General features: G+C 45.7%; 1 protein-coding gene across 10 annotated transcripts in view; it reads left to right on the forward strand.

The window, feature by feature from the left end:
• tymp (thymidine phosphorylase) overlaps positions 1 to 17,378 on the forward strand; it is a 67,352-nt gene that overhangs the window by 19,788 nt on the left and 30,186 nt on the right. For 5 of the 10 annotated variants that reach the window (XM_078553143.1, XM_078553146.1, XM_078553147.1 and 2 more), the window contains exons 2-3: positions 7,295 to 7,463; positions 10,272 to 10,474. In XM_078553143.1, coding sequence (XP_078409269.1) covers positions 7,328 to 7,463; positions 10,272 to 10,474 — 339 coding nt within the window. In that variant the 5' untranslated portion in view covers positions 7,295 to 7,327. Of the gene's footprint in view, positions 1 to 893; positions 2,356 to 4,816; positions 4,986 to 6,418; positions 6,502 to 7,294; positions 7,464 to 10,271; positions 10,475 to 17,378 lie in introns of those variants that run through there. The other 5 variants (XM_078553150.1, XM_078553151.1, XM_078553149.1 and 2 more) reach the window with 5 other exon arrangements.

Here is a 17,378-nt window from a genome sequence, read left to right on the forward strand (position 1 = left end):
GCAAAAAAGAAATGTTAGAGAGAAGAGAAATTTCTAAGATACAATGGGTTGACACAAGTCACTAACTATCAGACTGTTTTACAAAAAGAAGTGCCTGCTCTAAGAGATTATTAAATGTATTGGAAGAGGGGTGTCTTATGTTATAATAATGCAATGAAGAAAAACTTATGTTTTATAATTGCTTATATATATATTTGGTAAAGCAAATACAGGAACAATAGATGTGGAAATACATGACATTGTCTCCTTCTGTTTGTTTAAAAAAATATTCTTTAAATGTTTTTCAAAGTTTAAAAAAAAAGAAAAGAGGGGAATCTGTCAATTTATAAACAATCACACTGCATGGCAATCACCTTGTTAAAGACAATTGCTAGTTAAACAGGTGATGGGCATTGACTATCCCATCTAAATAGAAGATACAGCTGAAACACTTCGTGTGGAAATACCAGCCTGGATTAATTCTTCCACCACAACTTCTTATTGTGAGTAACACCACAACTTCTTATTGTGAGTAACAATGTCATCCTTAACTACCTCTGTCTAGACTGCAGCTCTTGAGTTCTTCCAATCTTCCATCACACTCATCCTCTTTAAACTTCCAATCATTTCTGTTGCCTCTTTATATATCTTCACTGTTTTTATCAAAAGCACCAGAGCTGAACATAGTTCCCCCAGTTCATTGTGAATGCTCACTACAACCTCTAAACACTTGCGCTCTTTTGCACTGTCTCTCTGTCCCAGGCTATTAACTGTTTTTAATTGGCGTTCCATATTGTCTAGCCTTGGACTGCCCAACGCACAGGCACAGGACCCATTGAACACCACCTCATTGTCTGCCCTATTGCTATTCCTGCCCACAGTTTAATGTAATTGATCGGTTTGAATTTAAGTTTGGGTCTGGCAGTTTGAAAAATTCTTCAGTACTGTTTCCTCATTGGTGGGAAAACTATAATTGAACCAATGTGGAAGCAATACTGGGGACGGACAACCCCAAAACACCAGGCCACCAAATTCCAACAAGTGAACACAAGGTCCAGATCACAGAGGCTAGCGTTTGAGATGTGATGGAGAAGAGACAGCCTAATGGGGATAGAAATCCCCAGAAGAGGATTTAGCTGAGATGCTCAAAATGATAAAGGGATTCAACAGGGTAAATACAGAGAAACGGTTCCCAGTGGTGGATGAATCGAGAACAAGGGGACAAAACCTTAAAATTAGTGCTAAGCTATTCAGGAGTGAAATTAGGAAGTTCTTTTGCATGCAAAGGGTCGTGGAAATCTGGAACTCTGTTTGCAAAAGCTTGTTTTTGCTGAGGGATAATTGAAATGTTCTAGTTTCAGATTGATAGACTTTTGTTAGGTAAGGGTAGCAAGTGATATGGAGCTAAAGTGAAGTTGAAGTATATATCAACTATGATCAAATTAAACAGTGGGACAGACTTTGATTGGCTGAATGATCTACTGTTCCTATGAGGTAAGAGAGAGAAAGCCCAGAGAGAGTTAAGTCAAAAGAGCTGAAGTGGCAAAGACAAACAGTAATATAATTATACAGGAATATCATGTACAAGAACATGAAATTCTAGTTCTGTCACTTTTGTTACTGAGGTAGTTTGCAAACTTCAGTGGATGTTTGGAACAGAGCCAAAATTACAGGTGTAAAAGGCCGGGATCGGCAGAAGGCAGTGGTGATCTAAACTTGCCTGGATTTTGAGAAGTACTCCATAAAGAATATTGAGCGTTGCAGGAATAAGAGCCCTGCATTTGATAGGATCATCTTTTTTCCTTTGGCTTACAGCCTTTAAATTCCTATCAGCTGCACAAGTGCTTGTTCAGAGCAGGAACTCTGCCCATTGAACATGTTCTGTCTTTCAACAGCGAAATAAATATCCAGGTAATTTTAAATGATCAGTGAGTGACGGAAATGCGTATGACCTGCCGCCCACCCCACTGTTGGAGGCTGAGTTACTAGGAAATGAAGGACAGCAGGTTCAAGGTCTGTATGTCAGCTGTTTCTGAACTGTCAGTGACTATGTTTATGCTAATTTTACAAGTTGATATTTTGCAGTTTATCCTCCTGTTAGCTCATTCCCACCCCCTGAGACTTAGCAACTGATTGGCAGTTGGGACTGGCTGCAAGCCATTTGAAATTCACCTTTGAGACCATTCCTGTACAATTATATCTGTAAATCCTCAGAGGTGTTACACTGTCTGTTTCCTCTGTCCTTAGGTGCTGCTCTGTATTAGTGGAGAGGAACTCTGTGAACTCAATCAAGAAGATATTTTTTATGTGAAAGCACAACCTGATCTCCGCAGCAGGATCGGAACGGGATAAATACTGATCTAAATTTCTCTAAAGGTGTGGAATTGGTTCTTCATTTTATTACTCTTACTGGATAATCAGCCTTGGAATCATGTCTAGTAAAGCACAGAAAACACAGGCCTGTCCGTGGGGATTGTAGATGCAGAGGTAGGGTGGTTCTTTTGGCGCTCTTTATCATTGTAAGGGCATTCAGTTTCTAATTAGTATCCAGAATGTAAGAAGGACGTAAGAATGTTTAGGAAATGGAAAAAGCCATTATGCCAGCAGACATATCTCTGCTTGACAGATCTCAGCCCACCTACCTGCCTTCTTCCCATATCCCCTAACCCCACCTATCCCCCTGCTCACAATACTTCTCATCTCCACTGACCCACCTTTTTACCATATCCCTCAACTATGCCCTGTCCAGAGTTCTTGCCCTCAGTCCAGCATTGATCAGTCTGTGTGAAGAAATGGTTTTCAACATCAGTTTTGAACTGTACTTTGCTTTTTGTCCCTTGCCCTTTGTCCTCCAGTCATGGTTTAACTTGTAACAGTGATCAGCATTGACTTTCTCTTTTCACCTCTGCAAGATCCTTTCTCAGTTGACTCTTTGTTCCCTCCTTCCAAAGCTTTGGAGCCTTCCCTCACTATTCAGCCTAGGGAATAGCTACCTGATGTTTGTCTGCACCATTCCCAGGGACTTTGTACAGCATTGAATTGATCACTTGCCAGAAGGTCACATGAAAACCTTTTGATTTACATTCCACTGATTGGGTGGCCTAGCTCCACATTCTGTTCACTTTTTTGTTTACTGCTCTGTCATGACAGGGTTTGCAGTCCCAGATCTTGTTTAAGTTCTCCCCTAATCAATTTGACACAAATCAATCTGCAAATACCTCTCCCTAATTCAGTCTGATATGTAACAGGAAAATGAAAGCCTCAATCAGGTCACCTTGTTGCCTCCTCTTTAAAGAAACTACCCCAACTTTCCTGAACCCTGTGATGTAATGGAAGCTGAGGTTTCAGCCATTACAGGTTGTATCATGGATATTCACAAATGTTCTCATTCAGTTGGTCACCAACACCACATTGGAGATGATGGGCTCCAAGCTCTGTGTAAAGCTTTGTGCCAGGTTGGTGCCAGAATCCTTGATATTGACTGCAGGCCTGGCAATGCACCAGGCATTTCATTGTGCATCAATTGTGCCAATGTGCCAATGCACCAAGCATTTCATTGTGCATCCCCATCAGCTTTCTTCTCTAGGCTGCCCCATCAAAGTCCTTGTCTAAGTCCCTCTGCAGCAAAACTCATGCAACCTTGCCCTCCAACAAGCTGATGGCTATGCTACTCTTGTCCCTTGACCTGGCTGCAGGCCATGCTACTGTCCACTAGGTCACCACAGGGCAATCCTGTTTCTGAACTTTCCTTTAAGGTATGCACAGTGTCAGTATGTGAGTTGGTGATGGTTGAGTGTGAGGGTGAGTGACAGTGTTTCATCTTCATCCTTACCTTGCTCCGCTTCCAATTCTTTCTCTATCTCCTCCCACCCCACCCGCTCCCAAAACTGGCCAAATTGCAATTCTTGGTTATCTGAAAGGAGAGAGGCACAAGGTTAGGGGGTTGTGACAGTGAGGGGAGGGCTGGAAAACAAGATGTGCATGATTCCACCATCAGCAGCTTGTCAGTCAGCCGGGTTGTACTGAGCACCAAGTGGAACGCGGAACGTGCTCCCTTTCATGATACGTAGCTCTTTGTATTCCTGCCATTCAACTGTTATAAAAAGAAAATCATTCCACTTTCCATAGAAATATGCACATGATCTATTTACTATGTGGGTTACTGAGCCGAGCTATCTCGGCCACGCCTACTTATTTCTTCAAGGTAGGCATTCCTGGAAGAATTGTTTTCTAATTATTTTCCTGGAAGAATTGTGAATACAATTTCTATTGTTTGCAGAGTAGAGAATATAACAGTGCATGACACTCTGCCAGTGAACAGTAGTAGCGTACCCTTTGCTGTTAAACTATTAAGAATTCAAGCTCTCTCAGTTTTATGATCCCGCCTGAACTTTCGATGTGCTGCTGCATGCCTGGCGCTGCCCAGTTCTGCATCATGCCAGGTGGAATGTATTCAAAAACTACATCAAAAAGAATGAACCACTTTAGACAAAAAGCTGTGCAAAGCCATTGTGCTGAGAACAGCTAAACAGCGTCAATTGAACACGGGCTCCTGAGCGCTGCATTTTAATGCCAATAAACTTGTGCAATGCATTTCTCCGCACGTCGTCACCAAAGGAGATTCCTCTTGCGAGGATTAGGAATTGCTGTCTGTCGACCAGTTTCCGAAAGATGTACCATTATGCCTAAAAGGTGTATTTTGTACAAAACTGTATCTAGAAGGACCCCCGAGTAAGTTTACCGAAAACTCTGGGGATCATCCGTAAAAAAGATTGGCTGGGTAAAATTTCACCTTCACCAAATCAATTCATGTTTAAATCTGGTTTCTCTCTTTCAGAACGTTTTAGATCAGCGCACGGCAAACAAAATGCTCCCTGATCTGCCTCAGTGAAGCAATTCAAACTTGACTTTAGATTGGATTTTCATGGAATGATAGGCAATTCGCCAGCGTTGCACAGACGCATACGCCCTGATGGTGGCGCTGCCCTGAGCTTATTCCGCCTCTTGTAAGCGTCGAACACGCTCAATAGATATTATAGCTATTATGCAATTTAATATTTTAATGGCAGGTGGCTATAGTAAATTACATTTTTGCTACTAGGTACATAAAGCATGTCATTTCTACAAATTTTCCCCAACAACAAACTGCAAGGGGAATATACCAATTAACCTGATAATACCATTAAACCTGAAGCAATAGCGTTCCGTCTGAGTCATTGCCCAATGCTCCACAGTTTCAACTGCAGTGCCCTGTGTTGAGAGTAATTTCTGGACAATCTCGGCAAATCAAACTGTCCTGCCCACCTCTCCGCCACCAGGCGACACACGTATAACACCATCGTGGCCCGTTCAGCAGCTTGTTAGAACATCACAGATTTGGGCTTAACCGCGCTCGTATAACACAGGGAAAATAAGTGTCTTTCTACACAGAGTAGAAGCAAGTTCGAGTGACTGCTCGATACTCTTTCGCAATCATCCATGTTCCGTTCAGTAGATTCTATGTTTATCAGATACTGAGAGTAATTGTGTTCATCCAATGCCCTGCACTTTTGTGACCCCCTGGCGTTTGGGGGCCCCGGTAATTCACCACGGTTGGTTTCACGGTAAATCTGCCTCTGGGTTCAGTTGTAATACATGGCATTTGAGGATGCATTCACACACCTTGACACTATGAGATCATTGAATATGGTGCAGGGCATCCAGGATCTGGGGGCTGCAGTGCTGAAATTGACTGTAATGGCTCTCTAGTTCCACTGCCTTTGCAACATCTGTCTGGTGGGCCTGCTGAGCCCCCCTGGATGGAGGACACCTCGCCACCTCCTGCACTGGGGGGCTCCAGTGCCGCATTTGGGAACCTTGCCACACCCTCTCTCTTCTGATGCAAAATAGTCATTCTTCTTGTAGGTTAAACACTCTCTTCCCCAGTCACATCCAGCACCTGCTGCAGCCAGAATGCACCTCCCCTTTAAGTGCTGCAAGCTAACTTTAAGTGCTGTTACCCTTGCATGAACTTAGGCCCCTACTGAGGTGTGCAGCTCTTTAACGGTGTGCTTGGCGCTGGCTGCATGCTGCAACCATTTAAATGAGCAGGCAGCAAAAAAGTTTGCATTCTGTCTGCATTAGAAGCAATGAGTGTAAGTTAATCCTGTATGGCATTCCTTGTGCCTGTTTTGGGGCTATCCAATTTTGCCCCCTCAACATCCCTGGACCATGCATGGAAATAATTTTTTAAAAATCAGCCAAGGTATGTTCTCCTGGTGACTTCTGACAAGGCCTTGTTGGAAAGTATGTTTCTGTGGATGTTATAAATTCTAGGCCTTTAAATCAATATTGGGCAGATTGTGACATTATATCAAATTGAGGGGAGCAGCCAACTGCTGATGAATATCCAAGACTAGGAACATGGGCGAATAAGTGGTGGAAGCAGTCTAATAGAAAAGAAGTACGAGGTGCTCAATTTGATGAACAGGAGTGAAGAATGGTAAATCTACCTAAAATGGAAAATGCAGAGAAGAAACAAAGGTATTAGGTGAATGGGTAATGGCTAACGATGGTCAAATAGGATTAAAGCCATTAAGGGATTTTGGAGTTTCTATCAAAGAGCTTGAACACAAAAGCAGAGGCCATGATGACTTAATCTCCTTATAAAAGAGGACATAAATAGCTCTGGAGAAAGTGCTGAGAGGTCTGAGTGAGGAGCAATCAGGGCAGCTTTTCCTCAAATGGAGAAGATTGAGTAGGCATTTGATAGACCTGATTGAAATCTCCTTTGGTAAACAGAGGAGAGGTTGGAAGGAGATTTTGCCATTTCGATCATCTTCTGCTAAATATTTTCTGCTTCTGCTTTAGTTGTGTCAGCATCACAGACTAATATCTGTATTCCGCCAACATTGGCATGGGTAGCACTAGCTAAACCAAGCATGGCCTGCTGGGATCGTCATCCTGATAATGAAAACTTTTAAGTTGAAATAATCTAAAGATGGGTCTCGAGGATTTCAAGTGGTGGGGCTATGACTGTTTCCTTTAACAGCTTGTTCCATTGTGGGATTGTCCTTGGGAAGAAAGATTGTTGATACACTGTCTTGGAAACAAATGGTCTTTGTAGTTTGTGTGGATGGTTACCTCATGTTTGGTCATTGATGGAGGGCACCAAGTATTTGTTTCTGTCAATTTCCAACAGTTCATTCTATATTTTATAGAACATGGTCAGTCTGTTCCTCTCCCTCCTTTTCTGCATTCCAAATCTTGGATCAAAGCAATGTTTGTATTCTACCAAACAAATACTTCATTGAGATTAGTCTTTCTTTTCCACAAGGGTTGACTTCATTTCCAGACAAACACAAAGAAAATGTGCACCAGCCAACTTCATGCCAATGTCCCAGGAATGATTCAGAAGAAGCGAGATAAACAGGCTTTAAACGCAGAAGAAATCCGCTGCTTTGTGCAAGGAGTAACAAAGCAAACCATCCAAGACAGCCAGATAGGTAACACTTACAGGTGGTACTTCCCCTTCATTTTTAATTGTCTTAAATCTGTGACATCTCCAGTGTGACAAGTGTGCACCTGATACCAGAACACAATGGAATTCATTTGATGTCTTGTATGGATGTACTACCAAGTATGATACTGAACCAAACAGAGTAGCCCAGTCGCGTCCGAGAGAATATCAACCCTCAATCTGTACTGATCTCAACCAGAAAAATAGTGGAAACAACAATCAGCATTTGAATCCATGGAGTGGGAGTGGAAAAATCAGATAGGTTCCTATTCTTAAATGGCATTCAGTGGCTCCTGGAGAGAAAATAGGAGTAAGAGGAGATTTGTTAACCCCTAGACCCTGTTACATAAGAACAGGAGTGGGCCATTCTGCTCCTCAAGCCTGTTCTGCTGTTTAATTAGACCATGGCTGATCTGTGCCTCAACTCCATTTTTCCACTTTAGCTCCATATCCCTTGATTTGAACGCTCCAATTGACTGCCCGAGGAGGGAAAATTCCAGATTTCCATAATCCTTTGGGTGATTTTTGCTCCTCAATGGCCTTGGTCTAATGTGAAGCCAAACTGGCATTGCCTTTCACTCATCCCCAGATAAGAGCACCACCGGCGATACACCCATGGTCGGGCCAATGCTCACCACTGCAGTGATCCATGTTCACCAGCGTCTTGATCTTATAGAGACCCCACTGCCTCTTGTTGCTCCAGGCCCTGTGCCAACTGGCGATGGGCCCTCCTCCTCCTGGGTGAGCCATTACCAAGGAAGGGTTGCCTGCAGCCTGCATCTTCGAAACCTCAGTGGATCTGTGAATACATTGAAGTGATACAGTTAGTGAGCATGTCCTTTACAGGTTTTCCTCCATCTCAAAGCCAGCAAGCCAGTACTAAGCCCTTCACCTGGCCTCCATCTAGACGTGACATCTCCACCCCACTCCTTCCAGGTTGAAGATAACCTGGATGACCAGAGATGAATGTTCCTCCCATTCATTCATGGATTTGCATGGAGATATTGCTCTTGGCCAGGGTGATGTGAGCCATGTGCGAGTAGCCTCACTTGGACACTATTCCACTTGTCTCCACTACCCTTAAGACCCTATAGAGAGACCATTACCTTGGCAGCATTGAAAGACTAATTGCATGATCCCTTGTCAGCCAAGACCATTCACCCGGGAAGATGGAGGTTTAGCGTTGTGAGTTGGCTGCCCTCCACCAGCCATGCCCCTTGGAGACACCCACCTCCCTTCATCACTGCCCCTGACTGCAGCAGATGGCAAATGGCCCAGAATGAAGAGCAGCTCCATGCCTCACTGGGATCACTATGTTATGAACAAACCTGCTGCAATGCAGCCCTCACCATGGAGAGGAGAACACAACTGAGCATCTTGGACATCCAATTGCCTCAATTATTAGGATGTTCCTTTAGTCAGCTGAACCTGAACTCCACCTGCCCATAAAGACCCTCCTCCCATCTCGAGGGATCTGACTGACTGACTAACTGTGTGGTCAAGGTCAGTTTGGAAAAATGGTGAGCATCACCTTTCAAACTCGCTCCATCGCATTCAATCATTTCCCTTCACCCACCAACTTCCCCCCCCCCCCCACATCACCATAGACCTACTCAGTATCACCAGTCCTCTCCCCTCTGTCACCCTTAAACCTCCCCCGTTACCCTGGACCCTATCATGATCCCACTCCACATGCCTTCCCTCCCCTTAGAACTGACACCCATTATCGTTCCCAGGCTCCCACTGACCCTGCCCCTTCCCGTTATTCAAACCACATGTCTTGTCTATATCCATGACCCACCCAACAATGCCTTCACCTACCAGACTTTCACCCTGGACCTGCGACCCTACTGCATCCCACTCCCCCCTTTGACTGAGTGAGTGGTCCCTCCTATTACCAGTAACCTGAGTTCAGCCCCTAGGACCCTACCCTTGAAGACACTCATTCTCTCTACCTTCTCCAGAGCCCCCCCTCCCCATCCCCAGACACTCCATCTGCACCCCCCACTTCCCCGGACACTCCATACCCCACCCCTCCGCTTTCCCGGACACCCCCTCTCCGGACACCACCCCCTCACCTTTCCACCCTTCGCCTGCCTCCCTTGTCCAGCCTTGGCGCATTGTTTGCTAATGGCACTAGAGGAAAGTTACCCGAGGTCCCACAGAAGGAGAAAGCAACATTTACAGACCTCAAAGCCGTGGAAGAGGTGAAGCTCACCAGGTGAAAACCACTTGGACACAGTCATGAGACTGAACATTCTAAATTCTCACTGCTGGGGAGGGCGTACTTAATTCTGGTGAGGTGGCCTTTTAATGAGCATGCCTGAGGTGTTACTGAATGCAAATGGGGTTCCCGACATTGTTCATCGGGAAGCTTGATCCACCTTTAACTTGCCTTGAAAGTGTAGAGAACAAAAAATTCCTGCAGTTTATCCCACCGTCGGGAAACAGATTTCTCACCTCCAGTTCACCCACCCGCCACGATCCTGGCCACTGGCAGGAGTAGAAAGTTCTGCCCAGGATTCCTGCTCCCCCTGTTACTGCCGGATTACCTTGTGCCACTCTTGGGTTCAGGCTGGTGTTGCTGATCTCACTGGCAGCTCACCTGTTTCACACGAGTGGTGGGTAAACCCACCACTGCCCAGGTGTAGGGCTGAGAAGTGCATGTCTGTAGCCTGCGTTAGTCCTGGCTCGGTGATACTGAACATCAGCAGCATCACACAGTCCCGGTTGCCACGATTATAATGATCTGGTTGTATTGCTTGTGACAAGTTCCCATGATTCTCTTTGTTAGGTGCCATGCTAATGGCGATTCGCTTGCAGGGAATGACCCAGGAGGAGACCGTGAATCTAACCAAGGAGATGAAAGTTTCTGGTGTCACCCTGCAATGGCCAAAAGAATGGTTGGGCTTGGTAGTTGACAAGCATTCGACAGGAGGTGTCGGGGACAAGGTCAGCCTCATTCTAGCACCAGCACTGGCTGCCTGTGGGTGCAAGGTAAGGAAAGCAGAGATGCAAGACATGTTGATGAAAGTTAGGATTGGGTAGCAGGGTTTTGGGTGAGTTGAAGGTTGGAGAGGATGGAAGGTAGGAAGCTATACAGGAGGTAGTCAAATTTGGAGGGAACACGGGCATGGACGAGGGTTTTAGCAGCAGTTGGACTGAGGCAGGGGCTGTGATGGTCGATGCCACAGAAGTGTAGGCGGACTTTGTGTTCAAGCAATTATGAGGTCAGAAGCTCAATTCAGGATCAATTAACACACCAAAGTTGCAAAGGGCTTGGTTCAGCCTGAGACAGTTACCAGAGAAGGGTAGGGAGGGTCGGTGGGTAGGGAGAAAAGTTTGTAATGGGAACCGAAGATTATGGCTTCAGTTTTTCCAATATCTAGCTGGAGGAAATGATGACTCATCTAGGATTAAATGTTGGACAAGTAGTGCGACAATTTAGAGATGATGGAGAGGTTGAAAAGCTGTAGAGAGATAAAGCTGGGTGTCATCAAAGTGCATGTAGAACCTGATGTCATATATTTGGATTGTTATGATGTGGCAGATGACATGTGCCAGGTGACCAAATCGACAAGGGAAACTTGGCCACGCTATCACAACGGTTTTGCAATTTGTATTTATTGTGAGAAGATTTGTGCACTGAATTCCGAAGTAATGAGTCCACAAACACCCTTAGAGATTTTTTAAAATAAATTAAAACGTTTATTATCAAAAAAGAATTCAAACACATACATAAGGTTACAGTTACTTAACATTATAACAAATCCCAAAATTCCTAATTAACCTGACTCCCAACTACACACCCCCTTTAAGGTAACAGTCCAAAATAGATTTTCCATTTAAATAAGCAACCCAGCAAGGTTACCGCAGCATTCACTCGAAAGTGGAATTCCAAAGGCTTTTAACACTATTTTAGTTATTGGAGCAACACTTTTTCCAGAGTAGCTAGGACTTCTTCCAAGTCTGTGTCACATGGTGTGCCTTTCAAGATTTTACATGGCCAACCCCTGCTAGCCTTCTATCCTTTTTATACATTTCTCTCTCTTTCTTTAATCTGTAAAATCCCATTGTTCTACATATCTTTGGAAATTTACTTTTCCCATAATTTAAAAATATTTCATGTCATCATTATGGTCTTTCCTTTTGGGAAAAATAAACATAATAACCTTGCCCTATTTATCTTGTTAGTTGTAAACATCCTACCATCCCTTTGAAAGTCACACTATTCCCTACTTATCTAGAAATGAAAATTTCATTTACACCTTACCTGCTGACTCTTTTACTCTAGCTTACTCATTAGCATTTCAAATACCCTTTTTACACCTAACTCTTTTGATAATGTCAATCTTGCAGTCTATCTGACTCTAATTCAATTAAACCAGCCACACAGACAGAACCATCCATGCTCACACCCATAAACCACCACTAATACTATGAAAAACATGCGAGTTTCAGGACAGAAATAAAATGGACAGGATAGATATCCGATGGACTCCAGAGATAACGGTTAGGGAGCAGGAAGAGAAACCGTTGTAGGTGATTCTGTGGCTACGACTGGATAAATAGGAATGTAACTAAACAAATACTGTCCCACTCATCAGGATGACAGTGGAGAGGCATTGGAGCAGGATGGTGCTAGCAACTGCGTCAAAGGCTGCAGACAGCTTGAGAGAGTGAGAAGGGGTTTACCAGAGTCACTTAGGACATCATGTGTGACTTTGATAGATATTTTAGTACTGCGGTGAAGTCGGAATTTTAGTACTGCGGTGAGGGCAGAAACCTGACTGGATGGATTCAAACCTGGTGTTGCAGCAAATATGGGAATGGATTTTGGGAGGTTGGAATATTTTCAGGGACTTTGGAGACGACTAATTAGTTTGCAAGGGCAGAGGGGTCAAGGATTAAGCCTTTAGAGAAGGGCAATGATGGCAGATTTGAAAGGGATGGGGACAGTACCTGAGGGGAAGTAACCACTAACAAAATCAGTCATCATGGGGGCCAGGAAGGGAAGCTGGGTGGTCAGCAATTTAATGAGAATAAGATTAAGGATAAAATTTAGATGGTTAAGAGGTGATTTGATCAAAGTTTTCAAGATATTAAAGGTAGATAGAGAGAAATTATTTCTGCTGGTTGGACAGTCTAGGACTAGTGTTATGAAAATATAATAATTCTTTTAATATTATTGTGAAGGTAAGTTAATAGTGGAGTTTGGATAGTTTATCTGTGTGTATGTGTGTGTGAGGAATTTAATTGAATTGGAGACAGTTGGTCTGCAGGCTTTGATGCATCAAAAAAGAAGCTAGGTTTGAAATACTAACTACAGAAACATGGCTGCAGTGTTAGAATGTGAGGTGTAAGGAAAATTATCATTTTTAGATAAATTAGGTTAGTTTGAATTTCATAGAGATGGTAAGATGTTACACCTAGCCAGAAGAAGCTAAGCCAAACAGTGTGTTTATTTTTCCCAAAGTTTACTCATAAAATTAGTACTATGAAAGATTTATATTATGAGGAAAATAAAGTTGCAAAAGCATATAGGAACAATGGAATTTACATTAAAAAGGGAAAAACATGTATAAAAGAGATGAGGCTGTGTGTCAGAGGAAAGAAGACATTCTCAGATCTAACAAGTTTGAAAAGCCTCCAGCCTCTGTGCATCATGTTGCTGTCTGCAGGAACTGAAGCTGAGAAAACTCATTTTGAATTCTTCTATCCAGGGTATTGTGTTGCTTTGCCTGGGTCTGTTTAAATCTATTTGTTTTGACTGTTGCCTTAACCTGTGTGTAACTAGAAGCCAGATTAATTTGGGGTTTTAGGAGTTGTTATAGTAGTAATTTGTAGACCTAAGTATGTGCTTGAAATCTTTTCTTTTGTTAATAAATGTTTAATTTAGTTTTCTAAAAACCCCTGAAGTCATGGTAGTCTTATTACTTCTGAATTCAGGGCAAGCATCTCGAAATAAATACAAATTACAAAACAGTTGTGACCGCGTGATCAAGTTCCCTCATAGATTTGATCCGCCTGGCACACATTATCTGCCACATCATAAACACTAGGGGCAAAGCCAAAAAATTACAGAGAAGTTTTCAGGAGGGAAATTAGGAAACATTTCTACACACAAAAACATGGTGGAAGTTTGGAACTCACTTGTGCAAATGGTAATTGATGCTAGACTAACTGTTAATTTTAAATTTGAGATTTCTAGGTTTTTGTTAACCAAAGGCACTAAGGGACATTGGGACAAAGGCGGGAATATGGAGTTAGGCCACAGATCAACCATGATGTTATCGGATGGCAGAACAGGTTCAAGGAGCTAATGGCCGAATCCTCTTTCCCTGTTCCTCAAGGGGAGGGGAAATTGGCGACGAGCACACCTTGTAAAGCTCCAAGGGTATAGAGCGGGGAGTGGGTTCATGACCACCCTGACCTCAGAAATGGAGTTGGAGGCTTCTGAAAGGTGAAGTTGAAAAAAATAAAACAGCTACTGGGAATTGGGATGTGAGGGTGGGGAAAATGTAAACATAGCAGAAAAGTAATCCACATTTCTGAAAAAGTCTTAAGGGGGCATTGGCAGTCAAACATTGACTCTCCTGGTACATGTTCAATGGGAAGGTGGTGGTGTAGTGTTCACCAGACTAGTAATCCAGAGGCCCAGGCTAATGCTCGCCGACATGGGTTCAATTCCCATCATGGCAACTGGTGGAGTTTAAAATTCAATTCTTAAAAACCTGGGGCAGAATTTTCCCATTGGCTTGCGGGGGCGAGCATCCCAACTTCACCGTTGGCCATCGCGATATTTCATTGGGCGACGCATGATAATCTCCGATGCGCGCCCGCCATTAATTAACGGGCCACTTAAGGCCCTTGAGGCACAAATCAACAGTGATTTTCGCAGCCCGTGCGATCTTCAGGTCGGCGCACGGGCGCAATGGGCAGGTGGGTAGAACACATTTGTATAAACCTCATCCATGGGTGGGATAAGAGGGCTCAATGGGGTCGCGAGTGTGCTCTGTCAAATATTGATTTTTCAAAGTTACTGATACTTGCCTGTGAGATCTGCAATGCTTCAAAGCGCACACCAGCTGCTTGGTCTGGATTCACAACCAAGGTCAGCACTCTGCAGTGAGGAATCTTTTTTGGGCCTGCATGTTTCAGGAAGCCTTCCCTTAGCCTGGGAATGGGAGCTGAACTCTCCACTGGAGCCACCTGCTCTGAGGAGGAAGGGAGGGCTAGAAGGGGGAGGAAGCCAGGAGTGCAGATTCAGCCTCCAGGGGAGCCACCATTGGGAGGCCAGGCGCAGGCACAAGGGGCGCAGGGCCAAGAGGAAGTCCAAGGCGGAAGGGGCCGCAGAAGATGCCACCATTCTGCTGCCAGGGTTTACAGGCGGTGAAGCAGCTACCTCAATATATCTGAGGTACAGTGCCGAAGGAGGCTTCGTCTCTTAAGGGAGACAGTCAACTATATCTGTCAGATGATAGGCCCTGAGATCTCCACTAACTGTGTGGGTGGACCCCCCATGCCACTGGCTCTAAAGGTCACAGCTGCCCTCAACTTCTATGCCTCTGGTTCCTTCCAGGGCTCGGTGGGTGATCTTTGCAGTGTCTCCCAAGCAGCTGTCCACACTTGTGTCAAGCAGGTGACAGACACTCTATTCAGGCATGGATTGACTTTCATCCACTACCACTGAGACAAGGCCAGTCAGACTGAGCGAGCCAGAGGCTTCGCAGCCATTGCTGGCTTCCCCTGCATCCAGGGTGCAATAGACTGTACACATGTGGCCATCAAGGCGCCAGCAGGTGAGCCCGGTGCCTTCGTCAACAGGAAGGGCTTCCACTCCATTAACGTGCAGATAGTGTGTGATCACAGGATGCTGATTCTACAAGTCTGTGCCAGGTACCCAGGCAGCTCCCACGACACCTACATCCTCAGACACTCCCAGGTGCCAGGGCTCTTCAGTGCTCCAGCCCGGCTAGATGGATGGCTGCTGTGACAAAGGCTATCCCCTCAGAAGGTAGCTCATGATGCCTCTCCGCCATCCAAGAACAGAAGCTGTGCAGCACTAAAATAGGAGCCACGGCTCCACGAGGGCTGTTGTGGAGAGAACCATCGGTCTCCCCAAGATGCATTTCCGATGCCTGGACCGCTCAGGGGGCGCACTCCAGTACCCCCCAGATCGTGTCTTAGTGATAGTGGTTGCATGCTGCGCTCTCCACAATCTTGCGCTGGAAAGAGGGGATGCTGTGGACGAAGGAGATGTAATCGTAGTGGCTGTGGCTGCACACGATGTGTCCAGCAGTGAGTTCAAGGATGAGCACACACAGGAGAACGCTGAGGGGGGTAGACACTTACCTGGGCATACTCCAGGGAGGCAGGGTCACTCAGGAGGCTTTAATCCAATGAACCTTTAGCTATCACACCACATATGGACCTCCAGGACAAGCCTGGGTTGTAGGCTCCATAATCCTTGATGACCTTGGCGGTCATCCTCTGGCCCATGGAGCCTGTGCTGGCCCTGCCTGGGAGGGAGCTGCCAGTTCCACAGCTGGCATCTCCCCAGTCTTCACAGCCTCACCGGATGCAACGGTCACTGGCAGAGGAGCTGCTGCCCTAATCTGGAGCGCCATGAGAGGAGCCCGCAGTGACAGGCAGCTGCTGCGCCGACGTGAGGTCGCTTCGGACCTCCCTGCTCACCGTGGATGGATGGGCACCGAGCTGGGAAACTTGGTGCCCGGACCATCTCCCACATTGGCAGTGACCAGCTGAGGTCAATGCCAATGTGAGGGCTTGCTGGTCAGAGCGCGTCCCCAGGAAGCCCTGATGGGTCTCCTGGAGGAGCCTCTCCACGAGAGTCTGCTCTCTCTTCATGGAGGACACATGGCGCTCGGCCATGAGGTTCATTGCTTCGGCAATAGTCCACGTAGACTCCTCCACCACGGACACCAAGCCAAGCATAGCCTCATATATCTCCACCAGATGCTCCCGCACACCTGGCCGCATTTCCTGCACTTGCTGCGTCGCAGACAACTCCAGAGGCACATCATCAGGCACCGACTGAGTATGTGCCTGGTCCCCTGCAGTCCATGGGCACTCTCTGTCTCTGCCAGCTCCTCCTGTGAAGTACCCTCACCGCTATGCCCCAGGACACTAGCCGATGTTCTAATTCTCTCCGAGGTGCCAGTATTTGCGCTGGTGCCTTCCTGGCAGAGATGGTGTGATGCTGGTGAGATTTCAGGGCCCTCAGGTGTGAGAGGGGGGTCCTCTGCTGTTCCTCTTCCCAGCCCTGCCCCACTGATGCTGAAAGGAAGAACAAGGCCATTTGTTTAGTTAACGTGGAGACAATGTCAATGTGCATCCCTGTCCCCTGGATCATTATACGTTCATCCTTCCATAAGCAATGGTCAAGCCATGTTGCAAACTTCAATCACTGAACATTCAGCACCGCCATGGCTGTTGGGAGAACAATGGTGACCTCACTGCAGGGCAAACATACTTGCCCGTGGCACCCCAGCCTCACCGACACCAGTGGACCTGGGCGCATGGTTCCTCTCCAAATCAAGGGCCTCCTGCTCGAAGTGGCTGAGAATCGCCAACTGTGCCGGCCCTCCACCAGTCCTCACCCGCTCAGCAGCATTATGTGTATTCTTCTCTTTAAAAGGAGAGAAGAGCATTGATTAGTGTTACTTGTACCTGGAATTTGTTCGTGGATGGCCCACCCCAACCAGAGTGGGACATTGCAGGGCTCCAGTGCCTCCTCACCCCGCTGCTGCTGAACACTCACAAAGATGCTAGGCCTGACCCTTCCCCCGCCCCCTCAACCCCCTTGGCCAACTGCTGCCTACATCACATTAGGCACCACACGGTCTAACCTTCCATAGCAACGAGGCGCAAGCACGTG

This window comes from Cetorhinus maximus, chromosome 12 (genome assembly GCF_964194155.1).
Source record: "Cetorhinus maximus chromosome 12, sCetMax3.hap1.1, whole genome shotgun sequence".
NCBI classification, from domain to species: domain Eukaryota; kingdom Metazoa; phylum Chordata; class Chondrichthyes; order Lamniformes; family Cetorhinidae; genus Cetorhinus; species Cetorhinus maximus.